We start from the raw sequence: 14,275 nt of genomic DNA, 5'->3' as shown, positions 1-14,275 counted from the left end.
GAAAGAGAGAGATAGAGATAATGAGATATAAATGGAGTAAATAAGAGAGATTGAGTCAATGAGATATAGATGGAGAGGGATTGGAAGAAATGCAAAGATAGAGATCTAAAACGACAAGAGAGAGAGATAAAGAAGGTGACATGGAGAAGTAATAGATAGGGATCAAGAGAGGGAGGAGAGATAAAATAAATAAAAAATAGAGATAGAGATGGATAAATAGTGTGTGTGTGTGTGTGTGTGTGTGTGTGTGAGAGAGAGAGAGAGAGAGAGAGAGAGAGAGAGAGAATCCTAAATAGTTTGTATGCCCATGCTTTGCCCCTCACAACAATCACATTAGACCTTTTTGACAGGCACTCCTTGGATTCACGAGCCTCCAAATAAATAGACGGTCAAAACTCATGCAATCGTCTTGCATTGGCTCATGGCGATTTTCAACCGTTGATGAGAAAAAATAGGTAGTCCATTTCAAATAACGTAAATTAATCTACTTCCTCTAATCATTGCCTAGCTAATTGTTTATTTTAATTTTGATTTGGCCTTACCTTATCCCTAATCATTGCCTAGTTAATTGTGCATTTTAATATTGAGTGTAAAAATAAACTCTTACAGTCTATATCCTTGGGTTGGGGGTCTATTGGATATGCAATAAAATCTATATAAATTGATTTAACATTTCAAAAGTCCTCATTAATATGAGTAACAAATTTAGAGATTGAGTGGGGATGAGATGATCTCCTCTTTATTAAGGAAAAGATCCTTATGGAGAAGTCAATGAGAAGGTGAAAAGTGTCACTTCCCCATCTAAGAATTTCAATTTGAAACCCCTTTATATCTTGGTTGTGAATGAATGAAGGTTTGTTATCCACCTCTCCTTGTGGAGAATAATCTAGTTGAGTTTTGGAAAGAGCAGAGAATTTGGAAAAGGATGATATTCTTAATTTCAAATTACCAAGTTCTTAATTCACCATTCCCGTGGAGTTAGACATTCGCTAAAAAAGATTGTTGTGAGCAAGAAGTATAAGAGAACGCGGACATGCTAAATAGTTTGTACGCCCACACTTTGCCCCTGACAATAGTCACATCAGACCTTTTTGATAAGCACTACTTGGATTCACGAGCCTCCAAATAAACAGACGGTCAAAACTCATGCAATCGTCTTGCATTGGCTCATGTCGATTTTCAACCGTTGATGAGAAAAATAGGTAGTCCATTTCAAATAACATAAATTAGTCTACTTCCTCTAATCATTGCCTAGCTAATTGTTTACTTTAATTTTGATTTGGCCTTACCTTATCCCTAATCATTATCTAGTTAATTATGCATTTTAATATTGAGTGTAAAAATAAACTCTTACAGTCTATACCCTTGGGGTGGGGGTCTATTGGATATGCAATAAAATCTATACAACTTGATTTAACATTTCAAAAGTCCTCATTAATATGAGTGACGAATTTAGAGATTGAGTGGGGATGAGATGATCTCCTCTTTATTAAGGAAAAGATCCTTATGGAGAAGTCAATGAGAAGGTGAAAAGTGTCACTTCCCCATCTAAGAATTTCAATTTGAAACCCCTTTATATCTTGGTTGTGAATGAATGAAGGTTTGTTATCCACCTCTCCTTGTGGAGAATATAATCTAGTTGAGTTTTGGAAAGAGTAGAGATTGTGTGTGTGTGTGTGTGTGTGTGTGTGTGTGTGAGAGAGAGAGAGAGAGAGAGAGAGAGAGAGAGAGAGAGAGAGAGAGAGAGAGAGAGAGAGAGAGAGAGAGAGAGAGAGAGAGAGAGAGAGAGGTATAAAAAGGTAGACATAGAGAGATGGGTAAGAAATAGGGAGCAAGCGAGGGAGAGATGGGGAGAGGTAGAGAGATAGGTAGGTGGGGAGAGAGGTAGGTGGAATGGAGAGAGAAAAAAGAGAGAAAGAGAGAGATAGAGATCTAAAAGGACAAGAGAGAGATAAAGAAGGTGACATGGACAAGTAATAGATAGGGATCAAGAGAGGGAGGAGAAATAAAAAGATAAAAAAAGAGATAGAGATGGATAAATAGGGGTGTGTGTGTGTGCACGCGAGAGAGAGAGAGAGAGAGAGAGAGAGAGAGAGAGAGAGAGAGAGAGAGAGAGAGAGAGAGAGAGAGAGAGAGAGAGAGAGAGAGAGAGAGAGAGAGAGAGAGAGAGAGAGAGAGAGAGAGGCAAGAAGAGGTAATGAGATAGAGATAGGGAAGAAAGATGGAAATAAAGATAGATAGGAGATAAAGCTATTAAATTTACAATGCATATAATTTAAATTGTATATATATATTATATTTATATTTCATAATTTATTATAATATTTATATAATACATTAAATATATTTTATTTTATATTAATATTATTAATAACTTAATAAAAAGTACAATTATAACTGAACATTAAAAATAATTACAATAACTTAATATTTATATTTGATAATTTTATTATAAAATACTAATAATATTATTCTATAATTAATATATTATATAATATTTATATTGAAATGATGTATATGTTAATTTGATATATATTATATAAAAATATATTATTTGTCAATTATATAATTTATATTTATATTTATTAAATTATTATAATATATAATATATATTAGATATATATTATATTTCTTATAACTTAATATAAAATATAACTATAATTTATATTCTAAAAGTAAATTTAAATTGCACACATCAAACAAATTAATCTTAATAAGATAATACCCCAAAATTAAATTAAAGTTTAAATGTCGATTTAAGATTAAAATAACATAAAATAAAAATAATAATTAAGAATAAAAAATAAAATAAAAATACGACTTATTTTTTAAATTATGAAAATTGAAATATTTGTAATTAAAAACCATAATTAATATATTACCAATAACATTAACATTAATTGAATGAGAGATAAATTCAATATCAACACATTAAAAAATATTAAAAATGAACATAAATATAACTAAATTCTTAAATAAATTAAATTTAAACAATTAATTTTAATTTTAATTTTAAACGAGATATTAAAGATTAAAATAAAATAAATTGAAATGAAAAAATAAAAAAGTTGATTATTAATATATTTAGTTATTTAATTCAACTATATGTTTAATATACAATTATGTTTTATATATAGTTAATGACATAAAATTTACACTCTTTTATTTCAAAATATTAGAGAATAGAAATACCTAAAATTATTTCATTTTGTCCAACTAAATAAAAATAATCTTATTGTCAAATTCTTTTGGGCCCACCATTTCTTAAAAATAAAATAAGAAAACCCCAACAAAAAATGAAGCACATGCTTGAGAGAGAGGTGATGTTTGAGGCATATTGGAATAATATTGACAAAATTACTTACAACTATGCTGATTTTAAACTATTTAATTTCTGACGTGTTTCCCACTTTATGCATTTACGACTTTTCTGACGTGTTTTTTAAATATTATGCATTTAAGACTTTTCGGACGTGTTTTTTAAATAATGCCGTGCGATTCTTGAAACAACGAAATTGTAAATGGCGAACGGAAATCGAGGAAGGGGAGCGTGATGTGAATTTTGACGTTTTTAAACGAATCGTTTTATGAGACGAAACGCGATCAACGGTGCTGGACGTTGCAATCGTCTTGAACGTCTCTCATTAAATATTGATCATTGATTTGAAAATTTAGACCATCCATTTCATATAACAATGAAAAAATAAGAAACGCCTTATAAAATTTATTAATATTATAAGGAAAGAGTATCAATTACCTTATGTTTTAATAACTGTCCATTTTCACTCTTTATGCATCCAACTTCTCAATTATTAATTTTAAAGAAACAAAAATAATAAAAAAATATTAAATTTCACATGTATCAATACCAACGGTCATAATTGACCCATTGGTGTACTATTATTTAAAGAGCGCCAATTATCTTATATTTTAAGAACTATCCACTCTTTGGGCACCCAACTTTTCAATTATTAATTTTAAAAGAAACAAAAATAATTAAAAAACATTAAATTTCACATGTACCAATACCAACCGCCATAATTGACCCATTAGTACACTATTATTTATACCCATAGTATTGAAATGATCAATTTTTTATCAAAAATTATATAAAATTTATTAATACTATAAGAAAAGAGCACCAATTACCTTATGTTCTAATAACCACCCAACTTCTCAATTATTAATTTTAAAGAAACCAAAAAATTAAAAAATATTAAATTTCACATGTACCAATATCAACTGCCGTAATTGACCCATTCCTGCACTATTGTTGGTACCCATAGTGTGAAATGATTATTTTTTATCAAAAAATATATAAAATTTATTAATATTATAAGAAAAGAGCACCAATTACCTTATGTTCTAATATCTGTTCACTCTTTGTGCACCCAACTTCTCAATTATTAATTTAAAAAAAACAAAAAAAAATTTAAAAACATTAAATTTCACATGTACCAATAACCACCATAATTGACCCATTATTAAGACATCTTTAAGTGACACTTTGAATTGTGTACTTTTTAGCAGGCATAGCAGGACCCAACCATTATTACCTAGAAGTTAGAACAATAGCACTTTAAAATGTGTAATTTTTTCATCCTTACATCATAATCTTACTACAAAGAAATTAGAATTATAACTATAAATAATTAAATAAATAAAACTGACATGAAAAGACAAACATTAAAATGTTATGTACTTTTTAAAATCTGTGTAACGCAAAGTAAACATGAATTCATAACATAATTGCATAACGCTTTTCTATTAGAGAGTACTCTTTTTCGTGGCCAGATTATAATGATACAGAAAACTAGTATAGCATAATGAAAAAATAATGATACTAGGTGTCAGATTCGAACTTCTGACTTAGATGAAAATAATGGAGAACTGTAGCAGTTGGAAATCCATTACAACTAATTTCTCTCTTTTCCTGTATAACAGGAAAAAAAAATAAAGGAACGATCAATGTTACATTTTAATCACTCCCAGAGCAAATGCCCCAAATGAAGTTTATTAAGGAAGTAAAATGCACAGAAATAAAATAATCAAACCCTCATGAAATTATCACCGAGAGGTTAGAGGGTTTATCCTCTGCCATAATTTTGAGAAGCGTTCATCTGCATAATTTATCAACACTAATAAAAACAAAGGAAGGATTAACATTTCATTTTAATCACTGGCAGAGTAAATGACCCAAATTAATGAAGTAAAATGCACAGGAAAAATAAATCAAACCCTAATGAATTTATCACCGAGAGGTTCGAGGGTTTGAGAAGCGTTCATTTGCGTCATTTATCAACACTTTGAATCTGTGGATACAGAGCACATCTGCAAAAAGGGCAGGTATCCTGATTGTTATCAATCCATTTATCCAAACAATTTCTGTGAAAAATGTGGGAGCAATTGCGCAACTCTCGGATTTCATCATCTTCTTCGAAAGAGCTCAAGCATACCGCGCATACAAAATCCTCTTCAATCTTAATCAACTTCTCTGCAACCTTTCGGAATGTTATGACAGACAACCTACGCTTAATCATCTGCCCTGAAGAAGAAGAGATGGCAGAAGAAATTTCTGAGAATTCTCGCCAAAGATTGATCTCTTCTTGTGGTGCCTCGCACAGCCCAAGACCAGAAAGAAACCAATAAATTCCAGTCTCTAAATAAGCCACGACTAATGCCAAGTATAGCAGCACTCTGGGTATAGCGATATTACGAAGACCTACAGGAAGTCCCATGGCGGAGGAATTCTTCAGAAAATAGGCAACTTCAAAACAATTTTACACAGAAATCGATGATAAAATGTGAGGAATACTCTGGCTTTCTCAATACTAAAAAAACGTGGAAAAATATTTGTATTTTTCTTTTCGTATGCAGTCGTAAATTGCACAGATGAAGGTAGCGGATAGGAGCGAACCGTCTTTTTTGACCGTATCTATTAATCGATTGAAAAGACTGTATTGACATTTTATTGGTCAGCACTCAACTACCTATGACTAGGAATTGCATCTTGGTGTGCAATGGGTATGCCCAATAATTAAGAGGGGAAATAGAAGAACAACAAAAACAAATTGTTAAAGTGGAATGTTATAATTTGTTATTTTTTAATAAGTTAGACAAGGTGAATAATTTACTATATATAGATAATTCATTTATCATGAAAATCAGGTAATGGTAATCAAGGAAAGGAAGATTGAAATGTTAGAGTTTTAGGTATATATAAACACGAGAATATGATGAATGGGTAATATTGTTTCAAAAGGATATGCATAAATTGCACAATATAATTACAAACTTTATATAATTGCACATATGAAGTACATTATTTTTCCCTAAATGTGAGCATTTGAAATTTCTTTTGAACCTCTCAAGCAAATGTATAATAAACATGTGTAGAGTAGGTCCTAAAAATCTTTGCATATCTTCCTCATTCATCAATTTTGCTTCAATTGTATTTCAATCCCCCGCAAGAGGATGCATAGTTGCATAGTTGCATAGTTGATTTCATACTATAAAGAAGCATATTACAAAACAATATTTGACAAAGTAACATATTACAAAATGTTTTTTTTTATAAGTTGAACAATTTAATAAATTTTCATACAAATTTCATTAATTTATCATGAACATCGGGTCTTTGAAATAAAGGATAGGAAGTTTCATATGTTAGGATTTGTAGTTTGTATAATATGATCACAACCAAAACCATTCTTTTGAACGCTTCATACATTGTAACAAAACAAAATAAATTGTTAATGTTTGATAGTACATGCTTGGTAACATTTTGGAGATAGGAAGAAGAGTGAGAGCGAGATCAAGAGATATAGATAGAGATGTAGAGGAGAGATGGACAGAGATGGAGTGAATAAGATAAAGCTTATTAGATAGATATGGATAGAGGAAGTGATATAGATAGAGGGAGATAAGGAGAGATAGAGAGGGATATGGAGATAGAGGTACAAAGATATGGATAGAAATGGAGCAAGAAGGAGATAGAGAAATAGATAATAGAGGATGAAAGATGCGGTAAGGAAGAGATAGAGATAATGAGATATAAAATAAAGTATACAAAAAATATATAATTTATATATTGAGCTATTGGAATAGATCTTCCAGAAGGCAACCATATTTAATGCCATTGAGTTGATTTTCTTTCCCTAGATTTTGTAAGCAACATTAGAATATTGAACACTCACATGAACCCTCATATCACCCATAATAAAGGACATTGGCGATGATGAACAACGAGGGTCGTATTCATCATCTTGCGTGTCTTTTTAAAGAGTCTATGAAGATAATTGTAGATGGAGAAGGAGAGAGGTATGGAGAGGAGGAGAGGGAGAGATAAATAAAGTGAAGAGAGAAGGATAGATATCAATGGAAGAGATAAGTATATAGGTAGAGAGGAAGAGGGAGAGGAAAAAATAGGTAGGGATGTAATTGGTGACATAGAGTGATAGAGATATAGAGATATGAGGAGATATAAAGAGATGAGAGGGATAGAGAGATAGAGAGACACATAGAGTGATAGATAGAGATGGACAAAGGGAGAGATAAATAGGGGAAGATAGAGAGGGAGAGAGATAGAGATATATCAATATACAACTTCAAAGGTCTGTAGAGAGGAGTGATGTCTTCAAATTAACTATGCATCCACTTATAGGGATCCAAACACGATTGAAACAAAATCTTCGAATTAGGAAGATAATCAAGTTCCATTACCAATAGGTTGTTTTCAATGTGTGTGTGTGTGTGTGTGTGTGTGTGTGTGAGAGAGAGAGAGAGAGAGAGAGAGAGAGAGAGAGAGAGAGAGAGGAGGGATAAGGAGATGGAGGTCGAAGTGAATATGGAAAATAATGATATTTTTTAGGACGAGGAGATTAAATTAAAATTATTAAAATTAATGCTATAAAATTAAGATTATAACTATTAAAGAAAATTTATTGAAGTTACATTATGAAAGTAATATAATATTTTTTTTTTACTATATATTGATAATTTAATTGTATAAATTAATTGAATATAATATAATATAATTTATTGTACAGCCTGAGTTGGCCTAGTGGTGGAGAACTTGTGCTCTTGAAAGAGAGGTCACAAGTTCAAATCCCATAAGGGGTAGGGTATGTGCATCTTATCGGCTTTGGCCTATTACCGATTAATATATATATAATTTAATTATAATTACATTTAATAGTACAATTAAAATTTATTTAGTAAAATAGATTTTATAAGACTTATTCAAATTAAGGAAATTCATTCTCATATTGTAATTCCAGTAAAGAAAAAAAAAACTATAAATTATAGAACAAAAATAAAAAAGATGGATTGGACATGGGGATCCGGGTCAATCTCGCTGTGTGAAACCTTGCCAAGAGTTACTTTGAGACCAGCAAATAAAATGTGGGAAACAAACGATGGTAGCTCTATCTTAATATTCCTGCCCAACCATGTCAACTTCATTCATCCAATGACAGAAATCCGTTGCGATCCATAAAGATCGCGTCTTGTTCGTCGGAATAAAGGCTTCAGGGTGGCAGACGGATCCATACCTTCATTAATATTCAACCGTGGGACAAATGGAACAGTTCTGAATCTGGTTTGACAGTCGTCGAACACTGCAAAAACGTGGGCTTTTTAACCAAGTTCTTAAAGGCATCACCATTCCCGTGGAGTCAGACATTCGCCGAAACAGGTTGTTGTGAGCAGGAAGTATAAGAGAACGTGGACACGCTAAATAGTTTGTACGCCCACGCTTCGCCCCTCACAACAGTCACATCAGACCTTTTTGACAGGCACTCATTGGATTCACGAGCCTCCAAATAAACGGACGGTCAAAACTCAGTCAATCGTCTTGCATTGGCTCATGGCAATTTTCAACCGTTGATGAGAAAAAATACGTAGTCCATTTCAAATAAGAATACGTCCGGCGTAAACTAATCTACCTATTTCTTCTAATAATCATTGCCTAGCTAGGGGAAAGGACCCAGTAGTCGTGCACCCTAACTTCGCGCTTCTCAAAATCCTACTTGGAAATTTCAAATCACTCCGATTTTTTTACAGCAGCTTACTTGGCAAGTCCCCTGCTAATAACTAAGGTTTCAGGGCCACGTCATCAAATATGATGCCACATCAGCATGCTTTTTGCCAAGGTGTCCAAAACAGCCCCAAAAAAAAGTGAGACCAATAGGCGTGCAAAAGAGACCCCAATAGTTGTGCAGCTGACATGGCATCACCTGATTGGTTACTTTTTACAATATTAGTACATTTCTTAACAACTATTGGTACATTTCCTAACCACTGTTGGTACATTTCCTAACAAAAATTGATATTTTTTGTTTCAAACAATAGGTTTTATTTGTTCAATTTTTGGAACAAAAGGTATCAACAACCCTCACAACAATTGGTACATGCTCAACTACTGGGTCCTTTCCCCTAATTGGTTTGGCCTTACCTTATTTCTTATTTCTAATCATTGTTAGTTAATTGTGCATTTTAATATTGAGTGTCAACTGTTGATGGTTTGGAGAAAAAATACGTAGTCCATTTCAAATAAGAATATGCCTGGCGTAAACTAATCTACCTACTTCCTCTAATCATTGCCTAGATAATTGGTTTGGCCATACCTTATCTCTAATCATTGTTAGTTAATTGTGCATTTTAATATTGAGTGTCAACCGTTGATGACAAAAAATAGGTAGTCTATTTCAAATAAGAATACGCCTTCGACGTAAATTAATCTACCCACTTCCTCTAATCATTGCCTAGCTAATTGTTTACTTTAATTTTGATTTGGCCTTACCTTATTCGTAATCATTGTCTAGTTAATAGTGCATTTTAATATCGAGTGTAAAAATAAACTCTTGCAATCTATACCCTTGGGATGGGGGTCTATTGGATATGCAATAAAACCTATACAACTCAATTTAACATTTCAAAAGTCCTCATTAATATGAGTGACGAATGTAGAGATTGAGTGGGGATGAGACGATCTAGTTTTTGTCTCCTCTTTATTAAGGAAAAGATTCTTATGGAGAAGTCAATGAGAAGGTGAAAAGTGTCACTTCCCCATCTAAGAATTTCAATTTGAAACCCCTTTATATCTTGGTTGTGAATGAATGAAGGTTTGTTATCCACCTCTCCTTGTGGAGAATAATCTAGTTGAGTTTTGGAAAGAGCATAGAATTTGGAGAAGGATGATATTCTTTCTTATGGACATGGAAAGCAATATGAAGAGCTTCTATAGAGAGAATTTCACTCATCGGGTTAAATATGTTTATTTGTAGGCAAGCTTTTTTGTTCAATGTGCTTGTGTTGTAAGAAAGATGAAAGGATGTTCAAGGGGTTGAGTTTAACTGGTTAAAACATTGGGTTCTCACTGTGGAGACCCAAGTTCAATTCCCAATAGGGACATTTGAAGTGGAATTCTAAGTTGTGACTCTTGGCCTTTCATAGGATGGGGAAGGTCTTGGGGTCAATCCAATCAAACATAATAATAATAATAATTCAAAGATATGTAATGGGGATGGGGGCCCCTACTATGTCCCCACTGGTTCATAGCTTTAGTCAAAAGCTATTCAGGCTTCGGCCAATTACTGATCAAAAAAAAAAAGATGAAAGGATGATAATGTTTTTGTTTTGTTTTGAGAAAATCAGGTTGTAATTTGGGCTACGACCATTAAACACAATGGTTAAATAGTGGATTCTTCTTGCTTGGGGGTTTGCCTAGAACCAATGAGGCTTCATGATGCTAATATGGTAGGGTGGAGAGAGATTTTTTTTTTCTTTCTTTCTTTCTCCTTAGACATTCCTTATTTAGGATTATATGATTAATTTGAATAAAGAAGCTTACGAGTGTTATTGTTGGTAAGAGAGAAAGTCCTATTGGTGTTATTTTTCTTTGGAGTTACTTTAGTGATGTCTATATGATGGTTTTGAAATGATAGTTTGAGGGATAATCCATCATGTTTGATTAAGAGTTTCATCGTGTAATAGAAGAGTAATACTTATTCTTTGGCATGTTTTAGTTCAAATCTACTAACTACGTACCCTAATGATGGCTATAGTTTTCCCTTTCTCTCCTTGAAGTTACATGAACAAAGTTCAATTTTTTGTAGAATGAAAATCAAATAAAAATTTGAGGTTTATATTGTAGAAAACAATAGAGGGAAAGATAAATGTAATACTTCCCTTACTACTTGAAGGGTTCTTTAAGTTTTGTGAAGGAATAGGTCCACTATGTAAGAATAAAAAAGTCCTCTGTAATCCTCTTCATCTTTGTATAAGAACTAGGAATACAAAATATTGTTTCGTAAGCTTTAACAAATATTGAATAATTATGTATTCATAGATCTAGTACCTAATTCATTCTTTTCTTTTTCCAAGTAAGAAAATAAATAAATAAGAAATTGCATTATCTCAATGTTTACTATCTCTTTAGTAAAGACAATGTCGATATTTAAACAAACTTGCCTATTATTTTAACTTCACCATTAGAACCATAGTATCTTTTGCTTCTGTTGAACACCGTTCAAGTATTGGCAGTATTAAATACTAATGGACAATTATAAATTATGATGCATTTAAATTGTGTGATAAAGAATCCGAGAGGAATTTTATTACCGTATAAAAAGTGTGATCTAAGACAATCATTAAAGCTGCCTAAAATCCGTGTAATGTTGTCCTTTAAATATAGATACAATAATATAAAGAGTATAAGGCCAAATAAGAGCTAGAAAATGAAACAAAGAAATAATATAAAATATAAATAACTTAAAAGAAATAGCTACTAAGAATTAGCTTTACAAAATAGCTACTATACTTGAAGTTCACCAAATCCATATATTTGGTGACTAAATTGTTGTCTTTTTTTAAGTCTTTTATAAATCTTCAAAAGAGAAAAATAATTTCTTATAAAAGAATTCATAAAGATTTTCCTAACAAATTAAATAATTTATTGGACTTTCCTTGATAACTTAAAGATGGGTCTTTGTCAATTATCTATTTTCTTGTCTTTCTCTTGTCTCTTTTTGTAGATTGATACTAAAATGTTGTTTATCGCGCCCAAAATAATGTTCTATTAGAGCATTAGAAAATTTATTATCTTATATTTTCTAAACTTATATCTTAGATAGTATGCCCTCTTTTTGTTAAGTATTTAGAAAGTATAATATATATATTTTAATATTATATATTTTTCATTTTTATTCAAGACATGACCAAAAATATAAAAAAATTTCAAAAATTACCTTACAAAAATAGATATGAAAAGCTTTTTTTAAGATATTCCAAAATGTGATTTAATATTGTACACACGGGGGCTTCACTTAGTGAAACTGGGTTATAGCATGTGTTTTCATGGCATACTAAAGAATCTCCCTATATTCAAAAAATATTATCCTAAACTCCTTTTTTGTCAACCCCTCCCAATACACAACCCAAATTAAAAGCCCCCTATTTTCACCAAATATTGTACTTTTCATAGCCAAAATAAAAAACCCCCCAATTTTCACCAATATGCAATATATTGCATCCTCATTTTATGGGGGGAGTGCAAAAAGGTAGGTAGATATAGATAAGTAGAGAGAAATGAAAAGAGAGAGAGAGGTAGATATATAGGGAGAGAGAGAGAGAGAGAGAGAGAGAGAGAGAGAGAGAGAGAGGGGGGGGGGAGATAGTGAGATTGATAGAAGTGGTAAGGGAAGGTTTGGGAGATAGAGGAAAATATAGAAATAGAGGTATTTTAGGGAGGGAGATATATATAGAGAAAGAGAGAGGAAGATTGGAGACAGTGATAAGTTGAGAGGGGAAAATAGATAGAGAGAGGCAGAGAGGGAATGAGAGATATAGAGATAGGTGATATATACAAAAGTGGAGGAGAGACTTGGATTGGGAGAAGGAGAGGTATTTAAAGAGAGGTCTTGGGTAGATAGAGATAAGTAGCTAGAGAGAGAGAATATGGAGATGGAAGGAGGGAGGGAGAGAGATAAAGAGAGAGCTCGAGACAGAGAGAGGTCAGATAAATAGTAGAATGGAGGGAAGTAGGGAGATGATTAGGGGAGATAAAAGTAGATAGGGATGGAAAGAGAGGTAGGTATAGAGAGGGAGGGGGGAGATAAAGAGAACATGAGGGAAGATAGATACCCATAGAGAGAGAAGAGATAAATACATAAAGGGAGAGGGGAGATAGAGAGTATAGATAGATGGGTACTTGATAGAGAGGTGGAGTAAAGAGTACCTCTCCTTCCCTCCCTCTCTTTGAATACCTCTCCTTCTCTCGCTCACTCCAACTCTCCCCTCCACTTTTGTATATCTCACCTACCTCTATCTCCTTCCCTCTCCATCACTCTTTATCTATTTCCCCCCTCTAAACTTATCATTATCTCCCCTCTTCTGCTCTCTCTTCTTCTGTCTCTATTCATACATCCTTGCCTCCTTCCGTCCACCTCTCTACTTACCCCTCAGGACACCATATGACCCCTTTTAACATCCTAGTACATGACATGACCCCTTAGGACACCATATGACCCCTTAGGATAATATGATGTCCTAAAAGGTCATATGGTGTTCTAACACATGTGTGTCCCTTTAGGACCTCATATGACTCCTTAGGACACCATATGACCCTTTTTAACATCTTGGTATGTACGACATGACCCCTTAGGACAATATGATGTCTTAAGGGGTCATAAGGTGTTTTAACACATGTGTGGCCCCATATGACCGCTCAGGACACCATATGACCCTTTTTAACATCCTGGTATGTACGACATGACCCCTTGGGACACCATATGAGCCCTAAGGACATCATATGACACCCTAATGAGTCATATGGTGTTCTAACACATCTTTGTCCCATATGACCCCTTAGGACACCATATAACCCCTTAGGACCATATGATGTCCTAATGGGTCATATGGTTTCCTAAGGGGTCATATGGTGTTCTAACACATGTGTGCCCCCTTAGGACCCCATATGACCCCTTAGGGTACTATATGACCCCTCAGAACACCATATGACCCCTTAGGTAACTATATGACCCCTTCAGACACCATATGATCCATTTTAACATCCTAGTACATGACATGACCCCTTCAGACACCATATGAACCCTTAGGATACCATATGACCCTTTAGGACAAATATGATGTCCTAAGGGGTCATATGGTGTTCTAACACGTGTGGCCTCTTAGGACCCAATATGACCCCTAACGACATTATATGACCCACAACAATACCATATAACCCCTTAGGACATCATATGACTCCTCAAGA

At 33.1% G+C, this 14,275-nt stretch overlaps 1 protein-coding gene across 1 annotated transcript; it reads right to left on the bottom strand.

Moving 5' to 3' along the window:
• Positions 1-4,994: 4,994 nt before the first annotated feature.
• LOC131070637 (brassinosteroid-responsive RING protein 1) lies at positions 4,995-5,834 on the bottom strand. The gene has a single exon (XM_058006223.2). It carries the CDS (start codon positions 5,736-5,738, stop codon positions 5,292-5,294), a length of 447 nt encoding a protein of 148 aa, XP_057862206.2. The 5' UTR covers positions 5,739-5,834; the 3' UTR covers positions 4,995-5,291.
• Positions 5,835-14,275: the final 8,441 nt, after the last annotated feature.

This window comes from Cryptomeria japonica, chromosome 5, assembly GCF_030272615.1.
Source record: "Cryptomeria japonica chromosome 5, Sugi_1.0, whole genome shotgun sequence".
Lineage (NCBI taxonomy): Eukaryota > Viridiplantae > Streptophyta > Pinopsida > Cupressales > Cupressaceae > Cryptomeria > Cryptomeria japonica.
This window is presented reverse-complemented; position numbering and strand designations above follow the sequence as displayed.